The sequence below is a fragment of the Dermacentor andersoni genome, chromosome 3 (assembly GCF_023375885.2).
Source record: "Dermacentor andersoni chromosome 3, qqDerAnde1_hic_scaffold, whole genome shotgun sequence".
Classification (NCBI taxonomy): Eukaryota; Metazoa; Arthropoda; class Arachnida; order Ixodida; family Ixodidae; genus Dermacentor; species Dermacentor andersoni.
The window spans coordinates 110,454,064-110,481,045 of NC_092816.1; the positions used below are offsets into that span (position 1 = coordinate 110,454,064).

The 26,982-nt window shown below is 46.4% G+C and overlaps 1 protein-coding gene across 2 annotated transcripts in view; it reads left to right on the plus strand.

Moving 5' to 3' along the window:
• Window positions 1-26,982, plus strand: part of bur (GMP synthase burgundy) — a 40,700-nt gene that overhangs the window by 8,491 nt on the left and 5,227 nt on the right. For both annotated transcript variants that reach the window (XM_050186245.3, XM_050186248.3), the window contains exons 3-13: window positions 209-323; window positions 1,365-1,462; window positions 2,637-2,740; window positions 6,838-7,031; window positions 8,083-8,208; window positions 9,350-9,538; window positions 11,146-11,425; window positions 14,145-14,260; window positions 14,679-14,804; window positions 18,646-18,764; window positions 21,299-21,602. In XM_050186245.3, the coding sequence (XP_050042202.1) occupies window positions 209-323; window positions 1,365-1,462; window positions 2,637-2,740; window positions 6,838-7,031; window positions 8,083-8,208; window positions 9,350-9,538; window positions 11,146-11,425; window positions 14,145-14,260; window positions 14,679-14,804; window positions 18,646-18,764; window positions 21,299-21,602 (1,771 nt within the window). The remainder of the gene's footprint in view (window positions 1-208; window positions 324-1,364; window positions 1,463-2,636; window positions 2,741-6,837; window positions 7,032-8,082; window positions 8,209-9,349; window positions 9,539-11,145; window positions 11,426-14,144; window positions 14,261-14,678; window positions 14,805-18,645; window positions 18,765-21,298; window positions 21,603-26,982) is intronic.

Below are 26,982 nucleotides of genomic sequence, written 5' to 3' on the forward strand. Positions count from 1 at the left end.
GGTATCAATTTTGTTTCTTGTTCAGCCTACCATTTGTCCAACTTCCTAGCAGGCTCAGAAAGTTAAGACATTGATTACCACATGTGTGAAGTGCTGGTTTTAGGAACTGCATATAAAAATCTCCCTTGCCTTTAAGTTATGATTGCATTCTTGTACATTTGTGGTGTGGTTGCTTACTGCTGTTCCCTTTTACCTGCCCTGCATTCAGGGCCATCGTCATCTCTGGGGGTCCTGGCTCCGTGTATGCACCCGATGCTCCCAAATACGACCCTGAGATCTTCCAATGTGGCCTTCCGGTTCTGGGCATCTGCTATGGAATGCAGGTACGCTTACCATGCAAGCACGTCTTGAATCATGGTTATGAACAACGTGCCAAAAGACAAATATGCAGGCAACATTACAGCCGTAAACACTGCCTCATAGATAATGCATTTCATTATTCTCAGCTGCAGGCCTCAATGATTACATGTACGTAATTTAATTCCAACAGTTGTGCTGCATGGCAACCCAGATCAATAAAAAGGTATAAATGATAGTGCATCTGCAACTGAAAGTTTTATTGCAAAATAAATGTTTCTGAAGCATAATTATGAAGCATCGCAAACTAGCCCTACAGGTTTACTACATGCCTTGAATAGCTTTTAGCAACCACATTGTTGACTCAAGACTGCTGCAGTTCAAATAGTGTGTGCTGCAACACGATAGATGCGTTCTCAGCGAGAGAGAGTGTGTGGATTACAAAACAAAAATGCAGAAATGTGAATACTGGAAAAAAGTATGGTGGCCAGGTACTAATATTTTCTAGAATGCAAAAATTTGCTAAAAGAAAAAAGTCAGTGGCAGCAGTATGAGCATGAGTGATGTTGCGGGCAGCGAGTCGCATGCATTTGTGCATGTGACCTTGACTCTCCAACTGGAAGCAGGACTTCCTTGAGAGGAAGGGTATGCGAGCTTCTGTTTGAAATTTCAACTGTTTTTGTGCCGTACAGCCATTTGGCTCTTTGCAGGCATGATTGCTGCCACATGATCTATGCTCCGTACTTGTTTATAATGCCCAAATGAGGGGAAGGGGCCCTTTAGCAAGCGTGCGTTGAAAGTTTGGTTGCACAATATCGTTTCTTGTGATATTATGCAACAGGAAAGCGGAAATTTTCAAGAAAGTAGCCACAAATTTGAATTCATGAATTTCCAGGGAAACTGATGATTTTACATTAATTTTTTTGAAAGATTGTTGCAACAATGATTAATTGATGTCTTGTTAAGTCTTTTGCACATTACTTTTTTTATGCCCTCGTTGCGAAGTGCATCATTGACTTTGAAGTTTTCGGCAACCTTTGTCGTCCTCTGCTGTTTGTCCTCTCTAGATGATCAACCGTGAGTTTGGTGGAACTGTGACGCAAAAGGACTCTCGAGAAGATGGGCAATTCAAGATTCTGGTGGACCAGAAGTGTCCATTGTTCAAGTGAGTTGTCGTGCTTGTTCTTCAAAGAGGTTCACACTTTGCTTGGTAGAGGCAATAAAAAAACAATACTGCTGTGAAGAACTACAGAGAGGCAAAGAACAAGATCAAAAGGGGAACATTCTATAAAATTTTGAAGCATAGTGCCAGTAACTTCGCTGTTTAAGACACGGTTTCCTTAGGATACAGTTATGAAGTTACTCTGCTTATCTTAATCTTGGCTTTTATGACAAATGCATAATTGAAGACTACATCGAAAATCTCTCAGTAACTTAGAAAACTTCTTGGTCTCAAGGTGCTTTGTTTCTCAGTATCAATGACATTGTAATGGAGTCAATAGTCCTTAAATACACCTTATCAGGACTGTAGTGTTTATTTGCAATTCACAAAAGTTCAAATTGGACGAAGTGCTTGAAATGCAATAATGCCTTTTGGGACTTTTGAACATGGTCAAATTACATGCTGTTGAGTTAATGGTAGTGAAATGTAGTACAGTTAAATCTCGATATAACAATGTTGGTAAAAATCGGCACATTACTTCATCATATCTAAATTTTGCAGCAGAATGGATGCGACAGTTTCGTTTACACGAATTGCCGCTGTGAAGAGCACTTCTTTGGTGCAGCATCAAAACATAAAAGTGGTTGCTGCTGGCTCTCAATATCAACAAAATGTATTTTTTCTTATTGAAATTAGCTTTTTAGATTGCCCAATTATTACGACTTCTCTAGCAGCCTCTTCCTTATAAAAAAAAGGATTGGTTGGTCACTGTACTGTGTATAAAAGGTTAAATTTCAATGCAGTGAAAGCGATATAACAAAGTAGAGTGCTGATGTTACCGACTTTGTTAGATTGAGGTTTAACTGTAGTGAGGACTAAGTTTTTGTTACTTAGTCATTAGCACTGTTTCCCCCAAATGAACTTTTCACATTTAGGTCGACCGGGTGACACCTTGCATTCTTGCACACAGTAGGTTACCTTTTTCTCCGTGTTTTGCTTAGGTGATTCATTTTTCACCCATTTTACAGTTCCTTAGGACAGACGAGAGGAATGAACTTTTGTTGCATGAAAAAAAATAGCATCCTTGGAGAAGAATGTTTTTGCTCACTGTTTTTCAATGCGCCGCCATTACTGTAAGGAATAACCTCGGCCATCTGCCCATTTTATTTTATTGCAGAGGCATGGACAAAGAGGAAGAGGCACTACTAACCCATGGCGACAGTGTTGATAAGCCTGCAGAGAACTTCAAGGTTATCGCTACGTCGGGAACAACTGTTGCAGGTGAGCTGTGCAGTTTGGCTTTCTTTTAGAATGAGTAGCTTTCCTTGGCCCTTTCGGCCATTTTTGTGATTGGTGGCGACCGGTGGTAATTGGTTGACGGTCGGACTTGCTGTGCAAAGGTGCCAAGGGGAAGGGTGCGCACTCTCGTGCTCCCGAGCTGCGAGAAGGAAGGAAGAAGAAAGGAAGGGGAGAGGGGACTGGTTGCATGTGAGCTTTGTAGAGAGCTCGGCAAAGAAAACATTCGTTCGTCCATTCGCTCACTCGCTGGTTTTCTCGCTTGCTTGTTCGTTCGGGCTGTTGACATTGACAGTCATCGTCGATGGTTTCTGTGCAATTCATTGTTTGCTGTCTTATTTATTTTTGGAAGTGCTCTCCATAAAAATATGTAGAGCACTTGTGAAGGGTTCAACTCGGGGCAATGATAGTGAGCAGTTGCCAAAGTTGACCTGTGGTAGCATTTTGCTGGCATGCCCAAGGCATTTGTGACGAGGCAGGCTAGCTGTGGTAAAACCTTGGTGCTCTGCTGTTCAGAACTGTCAGTGTAACCTGATACCTTATGTGCTGGTGGTATTCAGCAGAGGCTGTGCTAGTAAAATGCATGCAAAAACGGTTTGTGCATAAGCTTCTCACTGATCATACATTCACCTTTGAACTTGCCATCAGAGCTGAACAAAAGCAACTGCACTAGCAAGAAAATGGTGACTGAGGTAGCAGTGATACCGAAATGCCTATTTGCAACAGCTTTATTAAAATGGAGCTTCGTGGCTATAAATGGTCAACAACCGATTTACTGAACGTCCGATTTTTCAGACATTCCCAATAATTCAGATCCCTCTGCAGCACTGCCACATACCCCATAGTCAGTGTATAACAACGTCTGGAATTTCAGACGCAAAAACCCTTTGCCGTCCCATTTTCCGGACTTTCTGCCATTAGCGCAGGTCCGAAACGGCTATGATCGAAGCTACCACCGCAGAGGGTGTTGCATAATACCGGTCCCTTAAAGTCAGCTTTGCCGCCTACAGCGATGTATTGCGGTGAAGCATAGCAAGAGTGGAAAGGGGCAACTGTCACGGGACACAGTATTCTTTAATTATGCAAGCATGCACGTGCTGTCGTGTGTCACGGTACAAGCACCAATAAACTTACGTGTGCTGGCAGGCCTTAACAGTTATGTTGGGACGTTTTCGTGGTGACTTGAGTCTTTAGAAGGAGTAAAAGGTATGCATGCATTTTTTCAGAGTGCCCAATCTTTCGGATGTTTTCGTGGCCCCTAGGGAGTTCGAAAAATCTGAAATTGACTGTACGCAGTAAAATACTTTTAACGTGAACCGGAAAGGAATGTCAATTGGATGTACAGTTATCGAATGGATAACGAAAACAAACAGATGCCTGCTACATCAACAGTCTTCATTTACTGTATTTGCACTTAAATAATGTGACTGCAAATATAACGTGACATATAAGTCTCTGTCAGAAAAGGAAAAATGCATTACGATCATAATGCGAAGTGGTGCCGAAAAAAAAAAAGAGGGAGCGAATGCCCGCAGGGCTTTCTTCATTGTTATTGTGAACTGCCGTCGCAAACTAAGGTGAAATGATGAGTGCAGATTTCTTTGTCATCCCGTGACACCCATCAAGGTTATTGGACAAACAGTACTTCGGAGATGCTCGTGATGCAATCAAACATGGCAAAGCAGCTCATGGATTGGACGGTGATGCACTGTGGGACTTGGAATACTCCTAGATTCATCTGCCTACGCAACAGCGCTGATAACCTTGCTCAAGGTTACAATCACCGTATCTGCTTGAGTATAATGCGAGTTTCAGTTTTTGAATTTCCACCCTCGGAATGCTCCTCATGTTATAGTTATTCGGGTTCCGAACATACTGATCTACTTGATATGATACTACTTGACCCGAACATACTTAGCCTTACTTAAAATTTTTTTTTCTGCCTGCTTATTGTACTCTCTGTACCCGCTGCCACCGGGCATTTTGCACCGTATTTCTTCATCTGACTGTGGTTGAGCGCACGCACGGGCTACGCTCTGTTTCTTGGAGGTACAACGCAGTGAAACCTTGCGACTGTGAACACCACATTAACAAGCTTTTCAGATTAGCGAACTTTTCAGAAATCCCCTGCTGACTTCTGGTTTTAACTGTAAAAGCTATTTCAGTACTACGAACTTCAGAATACCCAATGTTCCAGAATAACGATTGTTATTCAGTTTCCGTGTGATGTTAACGGCGCCTCAGTACTACAAACGAATATTCGGAAATCGGGCGGCGGTGCGCGTGGCTTCGGAAAACCTAAGATGGCACTTAGAAAAAAAAAAGAAGGAACATGTGGCAGAATATATGTTATATCTATTGCGGAGGCGACAATGCATCTGGTTTTGTGATAGCATGCAGAGTCCAGGCAAGTACAGCCTAGCAACGGAGGGGCACATCTTCCTTCTTTCGCCATTCTTTCTGTGCACGCCTCTTTCTTTCGCACTTCTTTCTGTGGCTGTACAAGCTACGCGCACAAAGAAATGTAATATCCATACTTGCGGGGATGCCACACGGTCGCACTTTATACTTTCTGCACGGTGTCGTTTACGCGTACTTTTGCTTTTAATAGTTCAGGTGTGTGACTTGAGTTACACAGTTGCAGTGTCCACAGCAAGGATTGTGAAAAACAAACAACAAGAAGCATTGCCCTTTGGAAGTGACATGGAGCTTCCTTGTTGTCAGTAGTTTTCTCAGTTTCTGCTTTGTGCACGTCGCTCTTATTATACGGCGCTTCGGGGGTACATGGCGGCGGAATCAACGGAAAATAGCAACGGAGCGGGCCAAGAGCCAACAGTGAGGTTTTTGTGGATAACTCGAACGGTGACAATTTATGAAATGATGGGTCGATGGGTGGAATGGTTATTTTGGGGCTATCACTATAGCAACCTTTCAGAATAACGAACGATTTTCAGCGATGCCACGTGATTCGTTATATTGAGATTTGACTGCAATCTGTGGCGGGTGCGTAGAGATGGCTGGCCACTTCACGCGCCGTCTTCTTGCGTAGCTGGTGTGGGAGATCATGCAATCTCAAGACTCCGACATGCATTGAAGCAAAATGCAATCCGAAGCGTGTCCCTCTGAGGCAGGCACCCTTCACAACACTAGCACTGTGACATCAAATGTTCGAGTAAGATGTCTGTTTTCCTGCGCAGGCGACGCCATGCTTGTTATTATAGTTAGTAAGCTATTGATTACTGCAATATATATGGCTGATAAAACAACAAACATTACTTCATGTAGTTGTCTAATACTTTGTTATTGCTGTCAGCGTTTTGCCTTTCGGGCAGAACTGTCACTTTCTTTTTCTTCTTGCTCCTTTCTCGTACGGGAAAGGGGGACGCACTGCTGTGCTTGCTGTGGTTTGGTCTTGGCTCCTCACGCATGTTTTCTCGTCACTTTCACAGCATGAGAAATTACGGTAGCTAGCAACGCATGAAACTTTTGCCTTTGGCTCGGGTTGGTCTGAAAAGTAGTCCACGGGAGGGACAAATTTTGTTCGAAATAACGGTGGTGCAGTTTTCAGAGCTAGAATTTGTGGGAGTTTTTTCCCTATTCAAGTAGTACATGACTTTGCCGGGACCAACAGAGTGGTTCAAATTATCCGTCAATTCAGATTATCAGGATTTCACTGCATGAGGAACATCTCTGTTGAAATTATGCCGGCTGGAATATTAATGATGTGTTTCCCCTAAATGTGCACGACCCTGTACATCGGTTTGACAACCTCTGCACCTTTCATCAATTAGTAAAAGTATTTAACTTTCAACTTTTTCAGCTGTGATGTTCTGGCCCTGCAGGTTAGTACTCGCAGAACACAGCAGTTGCATACTTCTGTTCCAAGGATATCTGTATGTTGCCATTCAGGACTACCTGTCACACATACTTCCAGCCATTTCTGTAGTATTACAGAGCACCCTCTCATTATCTGGGTTCCTTCTGGCTATCTGGTGTAGACAGACGCACTCCTTCCATGCTTACTGCGTCTCCCCGACTTAGTCATCTTTTTCTTTTCTTTTTTTCTCTCTCTCTCTGCACAGCAATCGCCAATGAGAAGATGAAGCTGTATGGTGTGCAGTTCCACCCCGAGGTGGACCTGACGCCCAAGGGCAAGGCCATGTTCTCAAACTTCCTCTACGACATCGCTGGCCTCTCGGGCAACTTCACCCTGCAAAGTCGAGAGGTCGAGTGCATCGAGTACATCCGCCGGACCGTGGGACAGAGCAAAGTCTTGGTCAGTGTCGTGCATGTCCTGTGTGCATTTGAGAACTGTTCTTGCTTTAAGGGACACCAAAGGCAAATGTTCATTCAAGTGAGGCTGTGAGAGAGAGAGAGATAGGCGACATTGGAGTTGGCTCCGAGCTAAAGCTTCGAACTAAACACTAGGCAACAGGGAAACGACAAAGTGTGTCTTGGGCCGCTAGGGCCCCACCCGGTTGATGAATGTCGGCGTCCTGTGTGGCTTCGCATTACGTAGGTATAAACTACACTTGAGTCTGCCAAATTTTTTGTTGCACAGTGAGAAGACGGTGCCCCATGACCATTTGCCACGCGGCATGTTAATGTGCCCAGCAGCAGCAGCTGATGTCCAGCCGTGTTCTTTAGTCTGCAGTGCAGCTTATTTTATAATAAAGCTGCTGTTGTGCTCATTTTAACATGACAACGAAGTTAAAGTAGCTTTAGTTTAAGCTGCCTCAACGAAAACCTTGTGCTTTGCGTTTGACAGTTTCCATTACAACTTGCCAGAGGTAGAACAAAACTTTTTGCCATCTCGTTTCCTGACCTGCTTCTCGCTGCTTTAAAAACCAAAAACTGTGCTGTCACTACCACCATCGATCTTTCTTTCAGGCATGATTGAAACAAACTTGATCGAGTGGTCCCTGCTTTTGCCCCCTTGTGATCTTTTCTAGCTTGCTGTACTGCTGTTCACAGCTAGCTGTAAAGTTATCTGGGCTATGTGCTAATTTTGCCTTTGATGGCACCGCGGTGTGTGCGCTTGAACATGCCTGGAGTCGCCGAATGGATCAGCAACATTGCGGGTGTTCCTTCTAGTTTGCTTCGCAGTGACACGAGTGGTAACCAGAAGGCAGCCGACATCCACTAGCTGCTTTGGCATGACAACCTTCATTTACAAGTGGTTGGCAGTAGCACATCTACAAGCTGTTGTGCACGTGTGCTTATACCTGATGACGTCGGAGTGGTTGTGTAGTGCTTCTTGCTTTGGTTGCGACGAGGAAAATATTTTTGTATGACAAGGGAAACCCTCCGCCCTCTGTGCCTTGTAGATGTTGGTTAGCGGCGGTGTGGATTCCACGGTGTGTGCTGCCCTCCTGCACAAGGCGCTTCGGGAGGACCAGGTGATAGCGCTGCACATAGACAACGGCTTCATGCGCAAAGATGAGAGTGTACAGGTGAGACTGTCCTCAGCGTCTTGAACGAGTTAATGACCCATGAATGAAAGTCGTAATTGAACACATTCTTTTAGGACAAAGTGAAAGGGATGCTGGGTGTCTATCGTATTTACTCGCATAATGGTCACACTTTTTCGTAAAAGGAATTGACGCAAATTCAGGGGTGCGATCATTACGCAGGTTAAATTTCCCGTGAAAAAAAAAATTTTTAATCCCGCGTTTGCCAGCAGTCAACAAGCAGGTGGTTGCCAAATATGGTGGCCGGCGGAGCAAGCTGAACGTGCCGAACATGATTTTTGTTCTTGTGAGTACATTAGGCGCATTGAAACAGTTTCTTCCACATCAGATATGAATAATATCGTTAATATCATCAAGTTTGCCACGATAATGTAGCCATGTCCACTTTGAGGGGACAGAAACCGAGATGGGCGCACGTAGCTGCCAGTGATATAGAAACAGATGGCAGGCATGCTGCGGAAGCTGTGAAATTTGTCTTCGCTACTGTCCTAATACTGCACGTTTCCGCTTAGGGTGGGCGAATATCTTAGCTGTATTACAAGCGTTGGCGTATGAATAGAGTACACTTTTACGTATCAGTGGCACATCGGTTTTCCTTTACGAGGCTGAGCTGAAGTTTCTATCGCGCCTACTCTGATAACACTTTTTACTCCATGTTGCCTTGTACGCGTGCGCTGTGTTTTGGAGGGCTATATATGTTGAGTGCTTTCACCCTCATTAAACAGTTGAAGTAGCGCCTGCGGTGTCGTCTTGTGTGTGTTGTTTTTGGTGCAAAATCATTTTAGTATGCAAGACCACCAACTAGCCCAGCAGTTAACTCTTCTAACGCTTGTCTGTAATGAACCTTTGTTTCTGTAAATTTTAGCGTTTCTACTTTCTACAACTGCTCGATAAGCCAGCAGCGTTTGGACGTTCCGTGGCATCTCGTTAGGACAAAATACGGAATACCAAAATAGTTGTACGGATGTAGCTACCTATGGTTTGTCCACGTGTCGATGTATGCAAAAATTGCAGACCTATTGTAAACTCTGTAGGCATTCATTGCACGTTGCATATGCGACGAACAGATTGGCTTTTTAAGTGGCATGCTAATGCGATGCCTGCGGCCACGCTGTGTGACCAGGTGGAGCAGTCTCTGCGGCAGCTGGGCCTTAGCCTGCGCATGGTGGACGCGTCGCACCAGTTCTACAACGGCACCACGACTGTACCCATTGACCCCAAGGACCCCCAGCGTAAGCGTACCACCAAGATGCTCTGTGTGACAGCACATCCCGAGGAGAAGCGCAAGATCATTGGGGACACTTTCATGCGGGTACGTGCACTCTGGTGTCGCTATGGCAGCATCGTTTTGTGCCTGTAAATCGCATGATAAATCTCGTGATTTGTAAATTTAACTGCGGGAGGCTTTTATTAATTCGACTTTGGTTAGTGCGATTTCTTTTGGTTTATTCAATCACGACCAAAGGTCCCGGCCGATACACATGCATTCCTATGCGCCCGTACTTCGTTTTTTTTTGTGTTCTGAAATTGACTTTTGCCAGATAATTTGCATGGTAAATCTTGTGATTAAATGTAAATCGCATGATAAATCTCGTGATTTGTAAATTTAACTGCGGTAGGCTTCTGTTAATTCGACTTTGGTTAGTACGATTTTTTTTTGGTTTATTCAATCACGACCAAAGGTCCCGGCCGATACACATACATTTCTATGCGCCCGTACTTCGTTTTTTTTTTGTGTTCTGAAATTGACTTTCGCCAGATAATTTAAACTCGACCAGTCAGAATGCCTATACCTTACCTCTATGGTGACCTCGATAGCGACCCCCCCTTAGTGACTGTGTTCCTCTCGGAGTAGATCATCATCAACTAAGTATGCGAATGCAATGAATGCAAGAACACCTGTGTCCCATGCATTGGGGGCATGTTAAAGATCTCCTAGGGGTCAAAATTAATCCGGAGTTCCCCTGCTACGGTGTGCCTCATAATCAAATCCTGGTTGTTTTGGCACGTAAAACCCAAGAATTTATTGATTGGAGCTTGAGGACATTGAATGCGTTTAACACACATCATCTCTCGTCGAAAATGTGTATTTTCAGCCTGCCCTAGGAAGATTTTCAAGCCATTACCCTAGGTCACGATGTCTGATTATGGTATTTACTCGATTGTAACAATTTGCCATTGTTTTTTTATTTTGGGAGAAAATTGGCTGAAAATTGCCTGCGCAGTGCAATTGTACACGAAACATCGTCTTCACGGCGTTTCTATGCTTTACCGCATAACACAGGTGTGTTGCGGCGAATCTGACTTTAGGAGATGGGTTATCGTAGCGCAACACTTATCTTTTCCCATTTTTCTCGCTACAAGATAGGGTGTGGAATAAATTTCTACTTTGTTTAAGAGCTTTAATGTGATTTACATGTTAGTTTTCTAGTTACTACATAAAAAATGTGAGCATGTTTGATTCGAGGGTGTGTTAGAATAAAGAAAATATTGCTAAATGAAGCAGCAGTGTATTTTGGCATTCCTTCTGCATTGTTTTTATAAGTAGTTATGCAAGAGCATCAGTGCTCCTGAATAAGCAATGCATGTTTATTGAAAATGTTTTTTTGTCAATTTATGGTCGCTTTAAATTTCCCTCCGAATAGGTCACTCTAAACATTACAAATCTGCAATAAAGGAAATCGACCCTGGGAGGTCACATTTTATGAACAGCATTGACACTGAAAGGGTTAATCACCATCATTCAACTTTCTCACATGTTGTGTCCCATAAACTTTTGCGTGCAGTTGTATCTTGGGACTACAAATGGTCAGTAGCTCAAATGGATCACTAAATGAGTTGCGCAAGCAATTCCAAAAATTTTCGTTCACACTTAGTAATGTGATTGTTAACACCCATGCCCCCCTTCTGTGTGTGTAGGTGGCCAATGAGGTGATTAGCGAGCTTCAGCTGAACCCGGAAGAGGTGTTCCTGGGGCAGGGTACGCTGAGGCCCGACCTTATCGAGAGTGCCTCGCACCTGGCCAGTGGCCAGGCAGACGCCATCAAGACTCACCACAACGACACCGACTTGGTGCGGCAACTGCGGGCACGTGGTCGCGTCGTGGAGCCCCTCAAGGACTTCCACAAGGACGAAGTGCGTGCCTTAGGCCGTGACCTTGGCCTGCCCAGTGAGCTTGTCCAGAGGCACCCCTTCCCCGGTGAGTGGCATTGCCACGCTGCAAAGCATTCTAGAATGCAACCCTTGCTGCGTTAAGTGTTGACGTGACTTTGTGTCGTACCTCGTTACCGAGCGAGCGACCACAGCTAAAGATGAAAATGAACGCAGAGCGTAGCGGGAGATTAAAGGAGCGCGCATGAGGTGGAAGGTAGATGGGGAGTGGAGGGGAAACTGCCTGTGTATGTGCAGAGTTGCCAGCGTCCACGGCATCCGCAGCCGTGGGGGTGATCTGGTTTTCGCTTCCAAGGGAGGGGGCCGGGGTGGCATGAGGTGGGGAGAGAGCTGCACTCGTCCGCAGCTTCAGCTGCTGTGGTCAGTCTGCGGTACCAGTGTATGTGATGGGGATCGCTGCTCCTGCAAGGGGCCGTGGCAAGCGGCTACGAGTTAGGCTCTTGGGTGTTACCGCTGATGCTGGTGGCATGGTTACCCCGTGACGAAGGGCCGCTCTTGCCGCTGGTGGAACGAAAATGTGAAAAGAAAAGTGCGGTGCCACACAGGACGGGCTGAGCGGCGACGATGGCTACGATGTGGCGCCAGAGTAGTGCCCGTCGTCTCCATAGAAATAAAGCGCGCTACTCACAGTGTTCTCTTCATAATATAAACTGTGTACCTATGTACTAATACGAGATATTGATATGTGAAATGAGAATGTGTATAAAGCTGTGCTCAAGTTTCACGTGAGGGAGTATTGCAATCGTCGGTGAATTTTTTATTTCAGGCACTTGATGGCTGCTTGATGTGAATGTTTTCTTATTGCATCATTGTTATTGCAGCAGCATCATGTTCCTCCTACTCTTTACCCACAGCATGACAAGAATGATATCCACTTAACCAATCTTATGTCAGCCAACAAGGTCCATTGTCTGAATAAAATAAAGCCTCGTTGATACGATCCTGTTCCGTACGATTCTCTAGCGGCAACATTGGCAATTGGGGACACAAAATATTATACAAAATGCGATTTTTTCTTCTTTCTTACGTACAGTCACCGACCGATTTTCCGGACTCCAAAAATTCGGACATGCCCGATTATTCGGTCAGCTTCGCGGCACCGCCATTCTCCCCATAGACCATAACGTATAACAACTGCCGAAAGTTTGGACACCTTGCAACCTCTCGTCTGATTTTTCGGACACTCCTTGAGCCAACTTGGTCGAGAGCACCATGCACCGACTCTGACGGTGCATGGTTTGACTTGCTGAACGCCATTTTTGTTTTGAACGGAGCTTCCTTGCTGCCCCACGAAGTGGCGCTACTGGAAATCCCCGCTCATCATCATCGTTTCTGCCTGGTTCGATAGAGTGGCTCTGCAGCAGTTCTGGTTTCAGCTTAGTAAGCCATGTCAAGACAATCCAGCAGCTGATTTGTTTCTTCGCGCAAGACGCTGCGAGCAGGCCGCATTTTTCGTTTGTGCGACTGGTGTCGGCATGGTGGTGTTTGCTTTGTGTGCTGTGTCGAGGTTTCGGTGATCCAACGCGGCATACGTAAACATCGCGTCAAGGGTCTAATGGCGCCGACAGTGCCCGCACAGACTGTGCTGGGGAATGCCGGCAAGCGGGTGCCGGGAGGCCTATTTGTCGCCTTCCGATGTGCTCCCTACTGATGCGGAAAATGTTCTGCCGAGACCTGTGCAGTGGTTGCATTGCGATTCCGGACACCGTCTCATTTGACAGTTTCATAGGTGCTGACACTGCTGTATTGACATGTGCAGAACTCGACGACGGCAAGATCATTCGTCAGGTTTCTGCTGCACCGCCGGACGATGACTCTGAGTCGGAAGATGACGCACCATGTGCTACGCTGCCGTCGCATGCGGAGCGTGTACAAGCAGTGACTGTGCAGATAGTGACCGTACGACCCTCTCAGAGATTCAGGCTTATCTGATTGCGCGTAAACAGAACAGCGTGCAACGATTTCTTCGTTCTTCACGATTTCTTCAAGCCTACTGCCGAGCCCGAATAAGTGCGTGGAAATAAAGGATTTCATTTCTTTTTTCTTAATCTACTTTTTCGGACACCTGTTTATTCGGACATTTCCGCAGTCCCCGTGAGGTCCGAATAAACGGTCGGCGACTGTATTGATATGTTCACTGAAAACACATTCTTTCAGCACCAATGCTCAGTGCGTCGCCAAGTTGCGATGATACAATACGTTTTCCTGCTGCTAGATCCCATGTAAACTAGAAAAGGCTCAAAGCACATGGAATTGAAAGAAGTGGGCTCTCGCCCATGTCACGTGAAAACGCCAGCGTGCACGGATTCCTCTGTTGGTACCAGCAGATCTCTCGAGCATGTTGCACGTCACCATTCACAGCCGTCACTGTCAACCCTATTGCAATAAGCATCTTTACCTATCTGCTTCGCAGTGCATGTGTGTGTGGATAGTGCCGTTGAAACTTCGAAGTGTACTGCATGCTTTTAATAGGTGATGACCCAAATGCTTCTCTGCTTCAGGTGGTGCAAAGTTAGCATCGTGTTTTGCTCTGGCAGCATCGCATTCTGGCGTCGCTCGCCAGCTCGATGTTGTTTTGGTTCCCTAACCAGCAGATCTCAAGGGTCGTTACACAATGCCATTCATTGCTATCCCTGCCTGCCCTATTGTGATAAACATTTTCACCGTCTCCTTTTTTATCGTGCATGCATGTGTGTGGCATAGCGCCGGCATTGACTTATGATTGTGTCCCCTTTCTACCCTCCCAGGTCCTGGCCTTGCTGTCAGGGTATTGTGTGGTGACGAACCTTACATGGAGAAGGACTTTTCAGAAACTAGTGTCTTGGTCAAGATCATCATTGACTACTCTAACTCACTTAAAAAGGTGGGTTCGCATTGTTCGAGCAGTTGTTTCAACCATTTGCGTGACCAATCTGCTGTCGGTGTATCAGCACAGCTGATGCAGTTCTTGCTCTAAGTTAAATTTCTTGAAAGAATTGAAATTGGGGCCTTATGTGATTGTACTCCCTGTAATGCGTTTTGTCGTATGTGCATTTGCTGGAATGAGCCAGGTAGCATGTGTATTGTTTCTGCTGCTGCTGGGTGTGTGCATTACGCGTTTGTTTTGTGAACTGAATGTGCAATATGCCAAAGTGTAATCTCCTTTCTGTTATGTTTATTTAGCAGTGGCAGGTTAGGACTGCCAGCAGCAGGATGATTCAATGTTCAGTAGTGTTTATGAAAGTCTTTTGGATGCCTTTCACTGAAAACTTTGCTCTGGTGTTACGCTTTGGTTTCTGCAGAAGCACTCCCTCATTAACAGAGTTCAGAATGGCGCGACGGAAGACGAGTGCGAGTTCCTCAGTCGCGTCTCGACACAGTACAAGCTCGCATCTACCCTGCTGCCCATAAAGAGTGTTGGTGTTCAGGTGTGTGACACTTCTGTCATGTAAAGGATTCGTGCTTCAATTTTGTGTTGGTGGATGCTTACAGTTCTAAACGTCTGGCAGTGCTACCGTGTTTACTCGAATCTAGCGCTCACTTTTTTCCCGATAAAATGGCTCCGAAAACTGTGTGTGCATTAGAATAAAGTATGACCCTAAATCTGTTACCATATCGCATCAGCATTTCAAAATGGCCGCCTTGTACGTGCTTCGAGCGGCTTCGAACCTAGCTGCTGTAGCTTCCTCGATGGGCTGGTGTACCTGTGCTTAAGCAATGCCTCTTTTGGCTTGGGTAGCTTAGGTTAGTGCACCGTCCATCTTTCCGTTTTCTGCGTTTGCTCGATCAACATGAAAGTGCCGACTGCAGAGACACGGCGAGTTTATCACGATACTGCAATTTAAAGGGAAGCGATCGCGTGTGTAGAAACGATGGAAATCTGGCCACATCATGGGCGTTCGGAGTCCCCGTAACTTGTGTGCTGGACTGGCGCAAACTGGAGAGGCTTTCTACACTGGCAGCTGCTACGTATGGCGCAGCCGCATGGCCCCTATCTGGAAAGCGATCTGCGATGGAGACAAGAATCTACGCATCTAGGCGCACTGCGCTGTATACTCATCGCTTAGTTCGTGTTGACGCGAGAGGCCGCACAAAGGTCAATTCGCTCGCTCCTGCTACCGCACTTCCTCAGTCTAGCGCTTTGATAAAGAGTTTCCACAGTCATTGAGTGAGACGTGTTCATGTTTGCTTGTGCACACGTTAATTCTTGCTTGTTAATACAGTCAGTAAGCGAATGCTTAGAAGTTTATACAACCGATAAAACTACTATCCTTACTTTTCATGTAGCTGTCTACTAATTTGCTGTCGTAATCGATGCTTCGCCGTTCGGGCGAAACTGCAACTTTTTTTATTTAGTGCATTGGGAGTAAATCTTCATTTTTTTTTTTCAAATGAGAGAAAGTTGTATTTCTGTATGAAAGATTGAGGTGCGCGGTACTGTAAAATTTTATTTTTTTAGGTAGCGGCAAATGGGTGCACGTTACAATCGAGGGCTTCCCCCCCCCCTTTTTTCTAGTCATGGAAAACGGGTGCGCATTACAATTGAAGGCGTGTTAGAATCGAGTAAGTACAGTATATGGCATTTCTTCATTCAAGATATTCTTTGCTCATTTGATTCACTGATTATGCAAAAAAGAAATGAGACGTGCAGACAGGACACAAGAGTAGAGAAGTGGACAACACAGACAGGACAGTGCAGACAGGACACTCTTGTGTCTTGTCTGCACACCTCACTTCTTTTTTGCATAATGAATCCTTACCAACTAGCTCAGCTTTCTGTCATTCTATGATTCACTGAGGCAGTTTTATTACTGTATATATTCAAAGCTAGGCCGGCAGTTTTCTTCAAATAGCCGTATATCAAACTCTAGGGTCGGCTTAGATTCGAGGATTTAAAAAAAATGTGCCAGTTTGTAATTGAAAATTATAAACACGGTGCATAGCTAGCGCCATCTAGATAAGTCAGTATCGCAGCTGCTGCCAGCCGTGCCAGTAGCCAATTGAAGTATGTGAGCGACTTTGCCATTTTGACCTGTGTTGTATGGGCATGCGGCATGGCCCATAATGTGTGTTATTGTAATGGCACCAAACAGGCGATGCTACTATAGTGCCGCTTTCAAACGAAAAGTTGTGCTAGCCTCAAAGGCGTCGTTAAACTTTCAAGCCGGGCGCGCCTTCAGCATCGATCAGAAAACGTCCATTGTGTGAGGGGGGCAACGGGAGATGCTGTTGCGTGTGCCTCAACGAGTAGATGACAGCGATAAGGAAAATAAGCGTGTGATGAGGGAGAAGAGCTGTTCACTGAGATCGTGCGCCATGTTTCGACACATACAAGCCGGGGCGCACTGTCGGCGCATGCATGGGCGCACGGACGCGGGCTTGCGTGCAACCACAAGCATACGTGTGGTCTCGGCTATATTGATGAGGCTAGCAGCCACGATGACATTGCATGAGCTCGGCATGTTCATATTAAATAAATGCTATTTTAATTTTGTGAACGCTGTCCTTTTTTGTTCGGCCTGCATTTGAAGTAAGTTTTTAACATATTTTTTTGGGGCTCTGGACATTTAGGGGTCAGCCTAGATTCGAGTAAATATGGTACTTCTGAGCACAGACTGCCCTAGGTTGCATTGGTGAGCCTGCCACCGCTTCGGTTGTTCGGGGCTGCCACTTAAACTTAGAACCTTGAACTGTTGTCTTCAGTTAATTCGACCTTGACACAAGCTCGACAGTTTTTCCGAGATGTCTGGCAGATTTAAATAACGGAAAAGGCGACAAGCCCTAGTATGCCATTCCACTGTTGGCTAATTCAACCGTTAATAACTTGTGGCCATCTTCCCTAAGAACGACACCCGACAAGGCAGGCTGCAAGAGCTGTTTGCAAACTTTGTTTTAGTATAAAGAAAATCCTTGTTTCTTGCATCGTGCCTTGGCATGTTCCTGACCTAATCATTTCTGAAAGCTGTGGCCAAACTACCTGTGGTAGCCCAGTGACTATAGCATTGTGCTTTTAAAACCCCCCAAGGTCGTGGGTTCAATCCTGGTTTTGGTAGCCGCATTTCAATGGGTGTAAAATGCAAAAACACTTCTGTACATAGATTTAGGCGGATATTGAAAAAACCCAGGTGGTTAAAATTCATGCTCCCACTACGGCATGCGTCCAATAATTTGGTTTTGGACTGTAAAACCCCAGAATTAAATATTTTTTTCTCATTAAAACTAAAGATGTTGGTGAGCTGCAGCTTGGATCTTCGCAGTTGGATGCTGGTCTCTCCAAGTGACATTCTTGCACGAGTCATAGCGGGGGTGCGAAATTTTTAGGTGTGTGACTGATATCATGCACATAGCCGCGTTCCGAAAAAAAAAAAAGTTCGAAAGGTGATTCAACTTCCTGTCTACATTTATGAACGACAATATCTTCTTGAGTGAGTGAAGCGTGAGAATGGGATGGAGTCAGTGTGGATGGCACTCTATTGCGCGAGGGCAGTATGAGTACCGCCGAACTGCTTAAGTTTCTTTTACTGCATGATCTTTGAAGTCTGCCCACATTTTTAGACTGCACTATCTCGGGAATTGGCCCATCAAAGACGATAGAAACAGACATACCCAATACGTAAAGGTTGGAGTAACTTACCAAGAAAGACATTGTCTCCAAAACGAGAAATTGTGCAGGCTGCAGGTCATCGGGCATGCTTCGACTGCGTTGCTTGTGAGCATGAATGGCTCTCTCTCATTTTCTTCCTCCACGTTTGCATAGTCTACAAGTATTTTGCTTGCTGTGGTATGCATACTCATGGTATTGCATGCCTCATGTAAACGCTCCAACAGTACTTTTTGGCTGGCAACAATGTCAAGTTATCTGCTCCATATGCTGGATGAATATAGTGGAAGGTAGAGCCCAAACAAATGTGTTCAGAAAGCTTGGTTTCGACTAGCAAGAAGCCTTAAAAGCATGCTGCCAGAACACTCAAGTCATTAGTCAAATATACCACAAGTAAAAGAAACAATGTGAAAATGGCTAAAAAAGAATGTGGGATGTTCTTGCAACATTCTTAGTGGCTAATGAAAATCGAAGACAGCATATGTAACGTGCATTCAATTTAAAGGCTAGAACAGGAAATGGAAAGGACAACGGGTTAAACTTGTCCATTGGTCACTGTAACTCGTTTTACCAGTGGCAACACAAAATAGGATGTTGTATTTAGTTAGTTTCACGCATTGCGACATTTTTATGGAAGTGTTTCTGCTGTTGCCTTATCATTGTTACAGGGTGACCGGCGAACGTACAGCTACGTAGTAGGCCTCTCGTCGGCCGAAGAGCCCAGCGACTGGGAGGACTTGATGCGCCTAGCCAAGCTCATCCCCAAGATATGTCATAACATCAACAGGTACTGGGCCTCTTCAATTATCTGAGTTCTGGCAGCCATATGGCAGCTAGCTTGTTCAGGCCGTGATGGGAAACGTCATCTTCACAGGGGCCAGGACCTCCAAACCCAAAGCAGCCCGAAGGTCGCAAAATTGAATGCTGGGACAGCGTGATGGGATAAACGATAACATGCTACTGGGTTGGCAGCGACCAGTGCGCTTGATGTACTTGGCCTAGTCCGCCGAACTACAAGAAGTCTTCAAATTAAGGAAATTTTCAGATTACCCGAAAAGAAAAAGAAACGGAAAAATAAGGGCAGAGCTGCCTGACAAGTGCATGTCACGTTTATTGTGTGTATGGTAGGACTACTTGAAGTAATCATTGATACAGGATTGCTTGGTATTGTAGCTCACTGCACCAAGGGTCATGACCTTTACCAGCCTGTGAATCGTGTGCAGCATCAGTCACCACTGCTACACTCAACAAAACTGCAGACGACGTTCAGGGACTAGATAACTATCGGTAGAGTGGGCGCAGGAGCGAGCCCGAGCGTCTCTGCCATCACCTACTGCATTGACGACTTCGTCTTCCACATTAGTGAATGGTGTCTGCACGTCTAGTCGGCCTAGTTTGTCACTGTGGCATCCATTTCTCCCATTGCAGTCTTCTTACACCAGCGTAAATGTGCATGTGGCCGAGATTTTTCATTCAATTGGGAATTGTAGCAAATAAGTCCGTATGCACTATGCTGCCATCGGCACACTTGTACTGCGAACTGTGCGCATCCATTACGATATGCCGTTTGAACGGGTGATAGTCATACGTTGGCAGCAAGTCAACCAAGCAGACCCTGTTTGATTCTAAAGGGGCTTTTAGCCTGCGTAACACCAGAGTCCATTCTCACTGACGTGTGCCTGTGGAATGCATACAGCGTGTTCTCTGGGCCCGTGAATCGTGGAGAGCCATGCTCTGCAATAGTCTTTTTGCGAAGGGCGGGTGTGGTGAGCGGTAGTTTTGTTTAGTGCAAGCTGTAATTTAAACATCTGCCCAAGTGGAAGTTCAGATCAGATTTGTTTTGGTTGCTTGAGGAACCCAAAGATGCTGTTCACGAGACAAACCTGGCACATATACAAGACAAACGATACACATATCGGACCGGGAGGCCTTTTGTGATGGAGAAGCGGCAGCAGGTAGTATGCTTCACCGCTTTACAGGGCTTTGTTTCGGTGAAGCTATTAAAGCAAATGCTTTATTATGGAGCTCAAATAAAACCTTTGCTGCATGAGCCATCCATGCATTGAGAGATGCACCTTTCTCATTTTTGCTAGTGCCCTTCAGATTCAGTGTGACAGTATTTCCATGAATATTTTCGATTAAGTGAGAAGCGATGGGGGGTCGTTAGGAGAAGTCCACTTGCAAGGCTGCAGCTTAGTGAAGCATCAGATACAGTAGAACCTCGTTGATACGATCCTGTTATGTACGACTTCCAGGCACCAGCCTTTAAGATGGAGAACACCAAAAGTGACCCAATACGGTTACACTTCTTTTATATTGGTTCATACTTTCCTTGAAAACATTATCTTTTTGCACCAACTTTTAATATATTGCCGATCTACAACATTATGATACATTTTCTGGCTGCTAGGTCCCATGTGAACAAGAAAAGGCGTGAGGCAGCACAATTGAGAGCAGCAGGCGCTCGCAATGGCAGCTTCCCATCAGTGTTCATCCACACATGTCACGTGAAAATGCCACCGTGCACTTGGTTTCCTGTTTTGGTACCGGCAGATCCTTTTGGGTCGTCACACATCACCACGCACAGCTATTGCCGCCAACCCTTTTGCAATAAGCATTTTCTTCTATTTCACAGCGCGTCAGGCATGGCAAGCTTACTGTGCTCTTTTAATAGGCGATAACCCAAATGTGCAGTTGTTCCCTGCTGCAGACGGCAAAAAGTGAGCATCATGTTTCGCTCTGGCGGCATTCCGGCATCGTTTTCTGGAGTTGTCCACGAGCACGATTTCGTTTAGGTTTTCCCATCTGCGACAATGCGTGTCTCGGGCCGCTTGAGCTCCACGAGCTCGACGTGCATCGTGTCTTGTGTTGCAACGATTCCCACTGTGTGGGCACCTCAAAACTTCCTGTCAAAACGCTCCACTTAAGGTGCTGACACAGGCCGAAATAGAGGAGCACGAACATGTGTCTCTAACATGCACAAACCACAAAAATGAAAATGTGAGTTTCGGGTCACTCCTGCCTCATGTCGGCTGACTCCTGCCCCATATGCACGGCAGCAGTGCGCATCATCTTGTGCTGCAGTGATTTGCGCAATGCTTCACGTTACTTAGATGTCAACTACAGTTGAGTCTGCCAAATTTTTTAGGGACTTCAGTTCGCACATTTTCCTGGTTAGTATTTTTTCTTTTAGCATTTTTGTCCAATACCTGTGAATGAAGTTCTACTGTATTAGTGGGTTGATTAGACTGGTCTTTTCTTGAGCCAAGGTGTTGGAGTTGACAGTATAACCAGCACTGTTCCTGGTGTGCAATTGTGCAGGGTGGTGTACATCTTTGGTGGCCCCGTGGCATTTCCGGTGCAAGACGTGACACCAACGTTCTTGACGCCTCTGGTGCTGAGCACGCTACGGCAATGCGACTTTGTGGCACAACGGGCACTGCGGGCCTCTGGCTACCAGTCGACACTCTCGCAGATGCCAGTGATTTTGTTGCCTCTGCACCTTGACCGGGATGTCGTGAGCCGACAGCCGTCGTGCCAGCACTCGATTGTCATCAGGACGTTCATCACTCAGGACTTCATGACCGGTATCCCCGCCACACCAAACAGACACCTACCCCTGGACGTGAGTGTGCTTTTGTTTTTGCATATGCTTTTTTTTGCCAGCTTCCTGCTTTAATTAATTGCTTTATGAGTGGCTTGAAAGTGTGCTGTCGCAGTGGGGGAACAGTGGTAATTGAAGATATTTACTGACTCGTTTCCTAGCTTTTTTAACTCGTCAGCCTTTCTTTTGCTACCTTTGGTGCCATAAAGAAATGACCAAACACATGCCCCTGTGCATCCGTTGTGAAATGTTCGCCAGGATCCCAACTTAAAGGCCAACTGCAATGAAATTCTGGACTGTGTAAAATGCCGTTTTAGATAAACTAGGCATAAAGTAACCTCTGCGGAAACTTTTACGCTTGAAATGCGAGTGAGTGTTTAAAGGGCAACTCCGGCAATTTTTCGATGTCCATTGATCTTAATAAAATTTTGAATGTATGTTCTCTTTTGCGCTCTGGTTATCTTTGCCCAGCAATGTGGCTGCAAGTCATTTAATTTTCTTGCAAATGAATTTTAAAGATTGGTTGCGTTCCCGACTCGTGACTTTTTTACTGGCCACCCTGTGTTTGTGACGTCGGAGACTACGTCGCCACCGTCGCTGAAATCGCCGCTGTCTGGTTCAGAAAATCTGTAAAAGCTCCCTGTGTCATCAGGAGACATCAGCTTCACTTGTTTGGCATTAGCGCCATGTGTACTGCGTGTTTAGCACGCTTTTTGCGGGTTTACATTATGGTGGTGTAGGACCTGACATCGTCGACTCATCGTGACGTCACACGAAGCAGCTACCCATTTTGGTTTCGATATCTTGTTTATCGGTTGTTTAAAATTATTGATGAATTTCTAAGCAAGCTGAACCACTCTACTAATGCCATTTGAACATGACAATATCCTGATATGGTTAAAAAAACGCCGGAGTTGCCCTATAAGAAAACGCTTGCAAAAATTGATGTTTTTCATAGCAAAACTAAAAAGAAGAAAAAAAACGCCCCCATTGCCACTTGCCAGAAGTGACATACTTTTTAGACTAAAAAACCAGCACCTGAGTCTGCTTCCCTTCCTTGTGTACCGTTGCCCTCTATCAGTGAACAGGCCCCGCACATCTGCTAGCCACAGAGTTAGTATACACTGCCAGCTGCTTCCTGCGCTTTGTTCACGCTGTTGTGTGCCTGCGATGTTCCTTTAATGCAAAGTATTCTCCGAGCAGAGGCTCGATGTGTTCTGTCTCTGCACGGAGAACAGCGCATTGGGGGGACCAAGCTAAAGCCGTGGATGTAGTCCGGCGTCACACGGATGCAATCCGTGCACACCGCAGTTATATGCTAAAGCGGCGAAAGTTGCACGCTGTATGGGCTCTACAGTGTAGCGTGGCCGGTGTGGGAGTAGAGCATGTCCTATCTCACACTGGAGCTGCTGGAGCAGTGCATCGCACGTTAGCTTGGCTGACCAGCCTCGTGCTGGTCCATAATATACTGTTTGGGTTTATTGAAGCGAGCGTCTTGAGTTTGCGCCTTCGACAAACAACAAAGCGCTTGCTTGCCGCACGCTTGTGCTCTTCCTCTGTGGCAACAACTGGTCGGTGTGCTGCTGCGGATCACATTTAATGCGCTGGGTAACATTTTGGCGATCTTGTCTCCGACATCACGTATTAGACTTCACCAGCCGCTGTCTGGCACGCTGGAAACGCTGAACTCGTTGACTGATCAGACAACTATCACCATCTGTAGTAAAGTATGAGAAGTAGCCGAGGCTCTGCATGGTCGGCATGGCCGGACTAGAAGGGTCCGTATACCTTCTGTCTCGGCCGTGGGTTCCCTCTGCCTGGCTGTGGACTCGGCACAAAGAGCACATAAAGTCACGGCCAGACAGGCTGGACTCTGGCCATGGTAAAGTTTCTGCCATTTTGCCCTGGCGGCAGCGCTTTCCTGGGTGGCTAGTTGCCACATCTGCACCATGGCCATTGCTTCCCTATCTTCGTGTGAAATGCAGAATGCGATTTCTGTTGACAGCGTTTCTGGTGCTATATCAGAAAGGCTTTCGTCCGTCTACTTCAATGCGTCCGATGTAGGGACGGGCGAAATGTCTCAAAGATGATGCACCACTGGAAATGATTGCTTGAGAGTATCACCCCTGAATACAACTTACCTTTGCTTTTCATGAGTCATCGCGACTAATAGTACTTGTAGTCATCCTGAGAAAGCGTTTGTTAAGCAGATCTTGCACAGGTAGAAAAAGAACAACTTTATTGAAGAATAAAACGCTCAATGGGTGGAGCCCCTGGACAAGGGCCCCCTGGCTTCTGCACGCCGTCTTGCTTGTCAGATGATGGCCTTTTGGACCTCTTCCTGGGAACTGAACAGCACTGCCTCCCATTGTGTATGCTCCGTAATTTCTGTTTGTCTTTTGTGTGTATGCCGTGCATGCCCATGAGATGTGGTCTAATGTTGGTGTGGCTCCGCACCATGGGCATGTGTCCGTATATCTTTCGGGATGAACTTTATGGAGAATGTGCAGGTTGTTATGTGTGTAGGTTTGCAGCTTTCTCCATATCACCTGTTCTTCCTTATGAGATTTTTATCTGGGGGTGGTAGCTTCATTCTATTGATAGTTTAACATTGCAGAGTAGGTCTGGTCAATCGGGATCGGGTCGTCAGAGGCGTCCTATGAGCACCCGTGGTGTGTAGCATGCGCACGAGCTACTCTGTCAGCCTCTGCGTTTCCCCTGATTCCCTCGTGGCTGGGTACCCATAAAAGGTGAAACCTGGCTCGAGGTTTTATATCTCGTATAATCCTATAGGCTGCGGTACACACTCATCCCCTGAGGTAGCTTCTGCATGCCGCTTGAAAGTCTGATAGGATGGTTATTTGTTGTTGGTTTCGTTCCGTCGCTTTGATAGTAAGGGCTATTGTGATTTCTTTATGCAGCGTTGTGTGCCTGCACAGCCATCCTTTGTGTTCGAGCATGCGTTCGCGCAACTGATAGCCATGCAGCGAGTAGGCATTCTTGCAACAGCTCAAATCACGTGTGCAATGAGAAAGCACGCTGAGAGGGACACCCATCAACTTGCAAATGTTGAGCGTGCAACACACGTGGGTGCCTAGGCACAACTGAGGGATCAGCAGTTGCGTACTGTTCTGTAACTTCCACCATATCCGCATCACTACCGCTCACCGCCAAGTGCACGCCATCTGCTTAGGTGCTGTGGGGTCTCTCACCCGTGCTCTTAGGACAAAGGAACGACAACACAGTAGTGCAAACAATCACACGGGCATTTATTGCACCTTTCATAGATCAATGCCTGCTAGCCGAGTTGCTATCCACAAAACATACCGATGGGCGCGCGCAAATCTAGAAGTCCGACTCACCGCGATCGGATAACGAGCAAATATGTTCGCTCCGTATGCTGGATCCCAACGCCTGGTCATTCGCACGTACGGTCACGCGAACGGTGGCGCGTTCGAAGGAGGCCACGTGAGACGGTCTCGCAGAAGCATGGATTGGCGCACGCGCGGCACGTCCGCCTTGCTTGCCGTCCCCGAACCAAAGAGGAAGCGCCTTCTCCTTTCCGCGCCCAAGTAACCCCGCCGTGAGGCGGCGTTAGCAGCACAACACTCGCACCATCTCTCGTACTGTGCTTCAGCCACACCAACTGCCGCGGGCCCCAGGCCACGCGGCAAAGCCAGGTTACAGGAGATGGGAGCTATGCGGGAAAACAACGTATCAAGGGACGCGTGAGAGTCGCGCATCCCCACAGCGCCATTTAAGGGTTGTTAATAAGAAAACTGGGCAATTACCAACCCTGCGGCCATTCCAAGATTACATTGATAGTACAGTAGAACCTCTTTCGTACATTCTGGAAGTAACCGTGAGAAACACGTATTGACTGGAAAAGTGTATGACCCGAAGTAAAAAAAAATTTGACCGACTTGACTATTGACATCTACATAATGCGAAAGGTCGCGTGGATTTTTGCGGCACGAGATGCCGTCGCACGTCGAGCTGGTGGTGCTCTGGTGGCCCAAGATGCATTTTGTTGTTTTCCTGCTGCGTGGAATTTTAAGAGGGCGACGGGAAACCGAAACGAAATCCAGCTGGTGGGCCACGCCGGATGCCGCTGAAGCGAAGTGTGATGCCCACATAGCGCCGCCTGCACTAGGGAGCGGCAGTGCATTTGGATTATTGCCTACTGAAAGCTGCAGCACGCTACCAATGGCACTACGCACCACACGTTGTAAAAGAGATAGGTGAAGATGCTTATCACAATAGGTTTGGTTGTGAATGCGGCGTGCGACGACCTGGGCGGAGGCTTGCTGATACTGGAACAAGAAACTGTGCGCGCCGTTGTTTTCACGTGAGATGGGCTATTGTTCTCGAATGCAAGCACCTCGCAGCTTTTCTTGTTCACATGGGATCTAGCGGCCGGAAAACACATATGATCACAGTCTGCAGCGGGGCACGGCGGGGCATTTTGGTATCGCCTGTTAAAAGCAGGCTACTCTTTCGACGGCAAAACGTGCTGTGAAACACATAGAAAAAACAAACAGCGAAGATGCTTATTGCAATGGGATTGGCGGTGATAGCTGTGAATGTGGCATGCGACGACCCCGGAGAAGATTTGCTGGTACCGAAATGAGAAACTGAGTGCGTGCCGCTGCTGTAACGAGAGACGGGCAGGCGAGTATTGCGGTGAAGCTGCCGCTGCGGGCAGCTATACACTGTTCTCAATCATGTGTGCCTCGTGCATTTTCTTGTTTAATGGGATTTAGCAGCCAGAAAACGTATCATATGATCGCAGTTTGCCGGCATACTGAACATTGGTGCCAAGAAATTGTGTTTTCTGGGAACATATGAACCAGTAAAAAATGACCGTAAAGCGTGAGTCACCATGGTGCGATTTTGCGTGCGATCCATCGTACGGCACGAAGCATCCGACTTGCCGCATGCGATGATTCAGGACACATGGTACGAATGAGCATGTGGTGCGTAGCTCCGCCCAGATCCGGCGCCTGCATGGACACTCGGAAAGCTGCGTAACTTTGCGAAGGAAGTGAAAGCAAGCGTGTTCCCACAGCTCTCTCGTTTTAAACAAACGATAAACATGTCTATGTGAACGCCGTAGACGTGTTTCCACAAGGCCACGTTCGCAGTGTCAGCTCCGTTGACAGCTGCCGATGGCTAGGAGCCAGCAGGCATAGCTCACTCAGCCGTTAAATCCGACAATGATGGCATCTGTGACATGATCGCTTACTGTTTGTGTAACGAAACTCCTATGTTAGTCGGCACGTGTACACAATTGTCATGCTTAAATTGCAGCACATTTGATTTCATCGGCGCAGACGGAAGCGAATGAGCATGCCAGACCAGCTTGCAGCTCCAAATAAAGTGCCTGAATTTGCCAGCACAA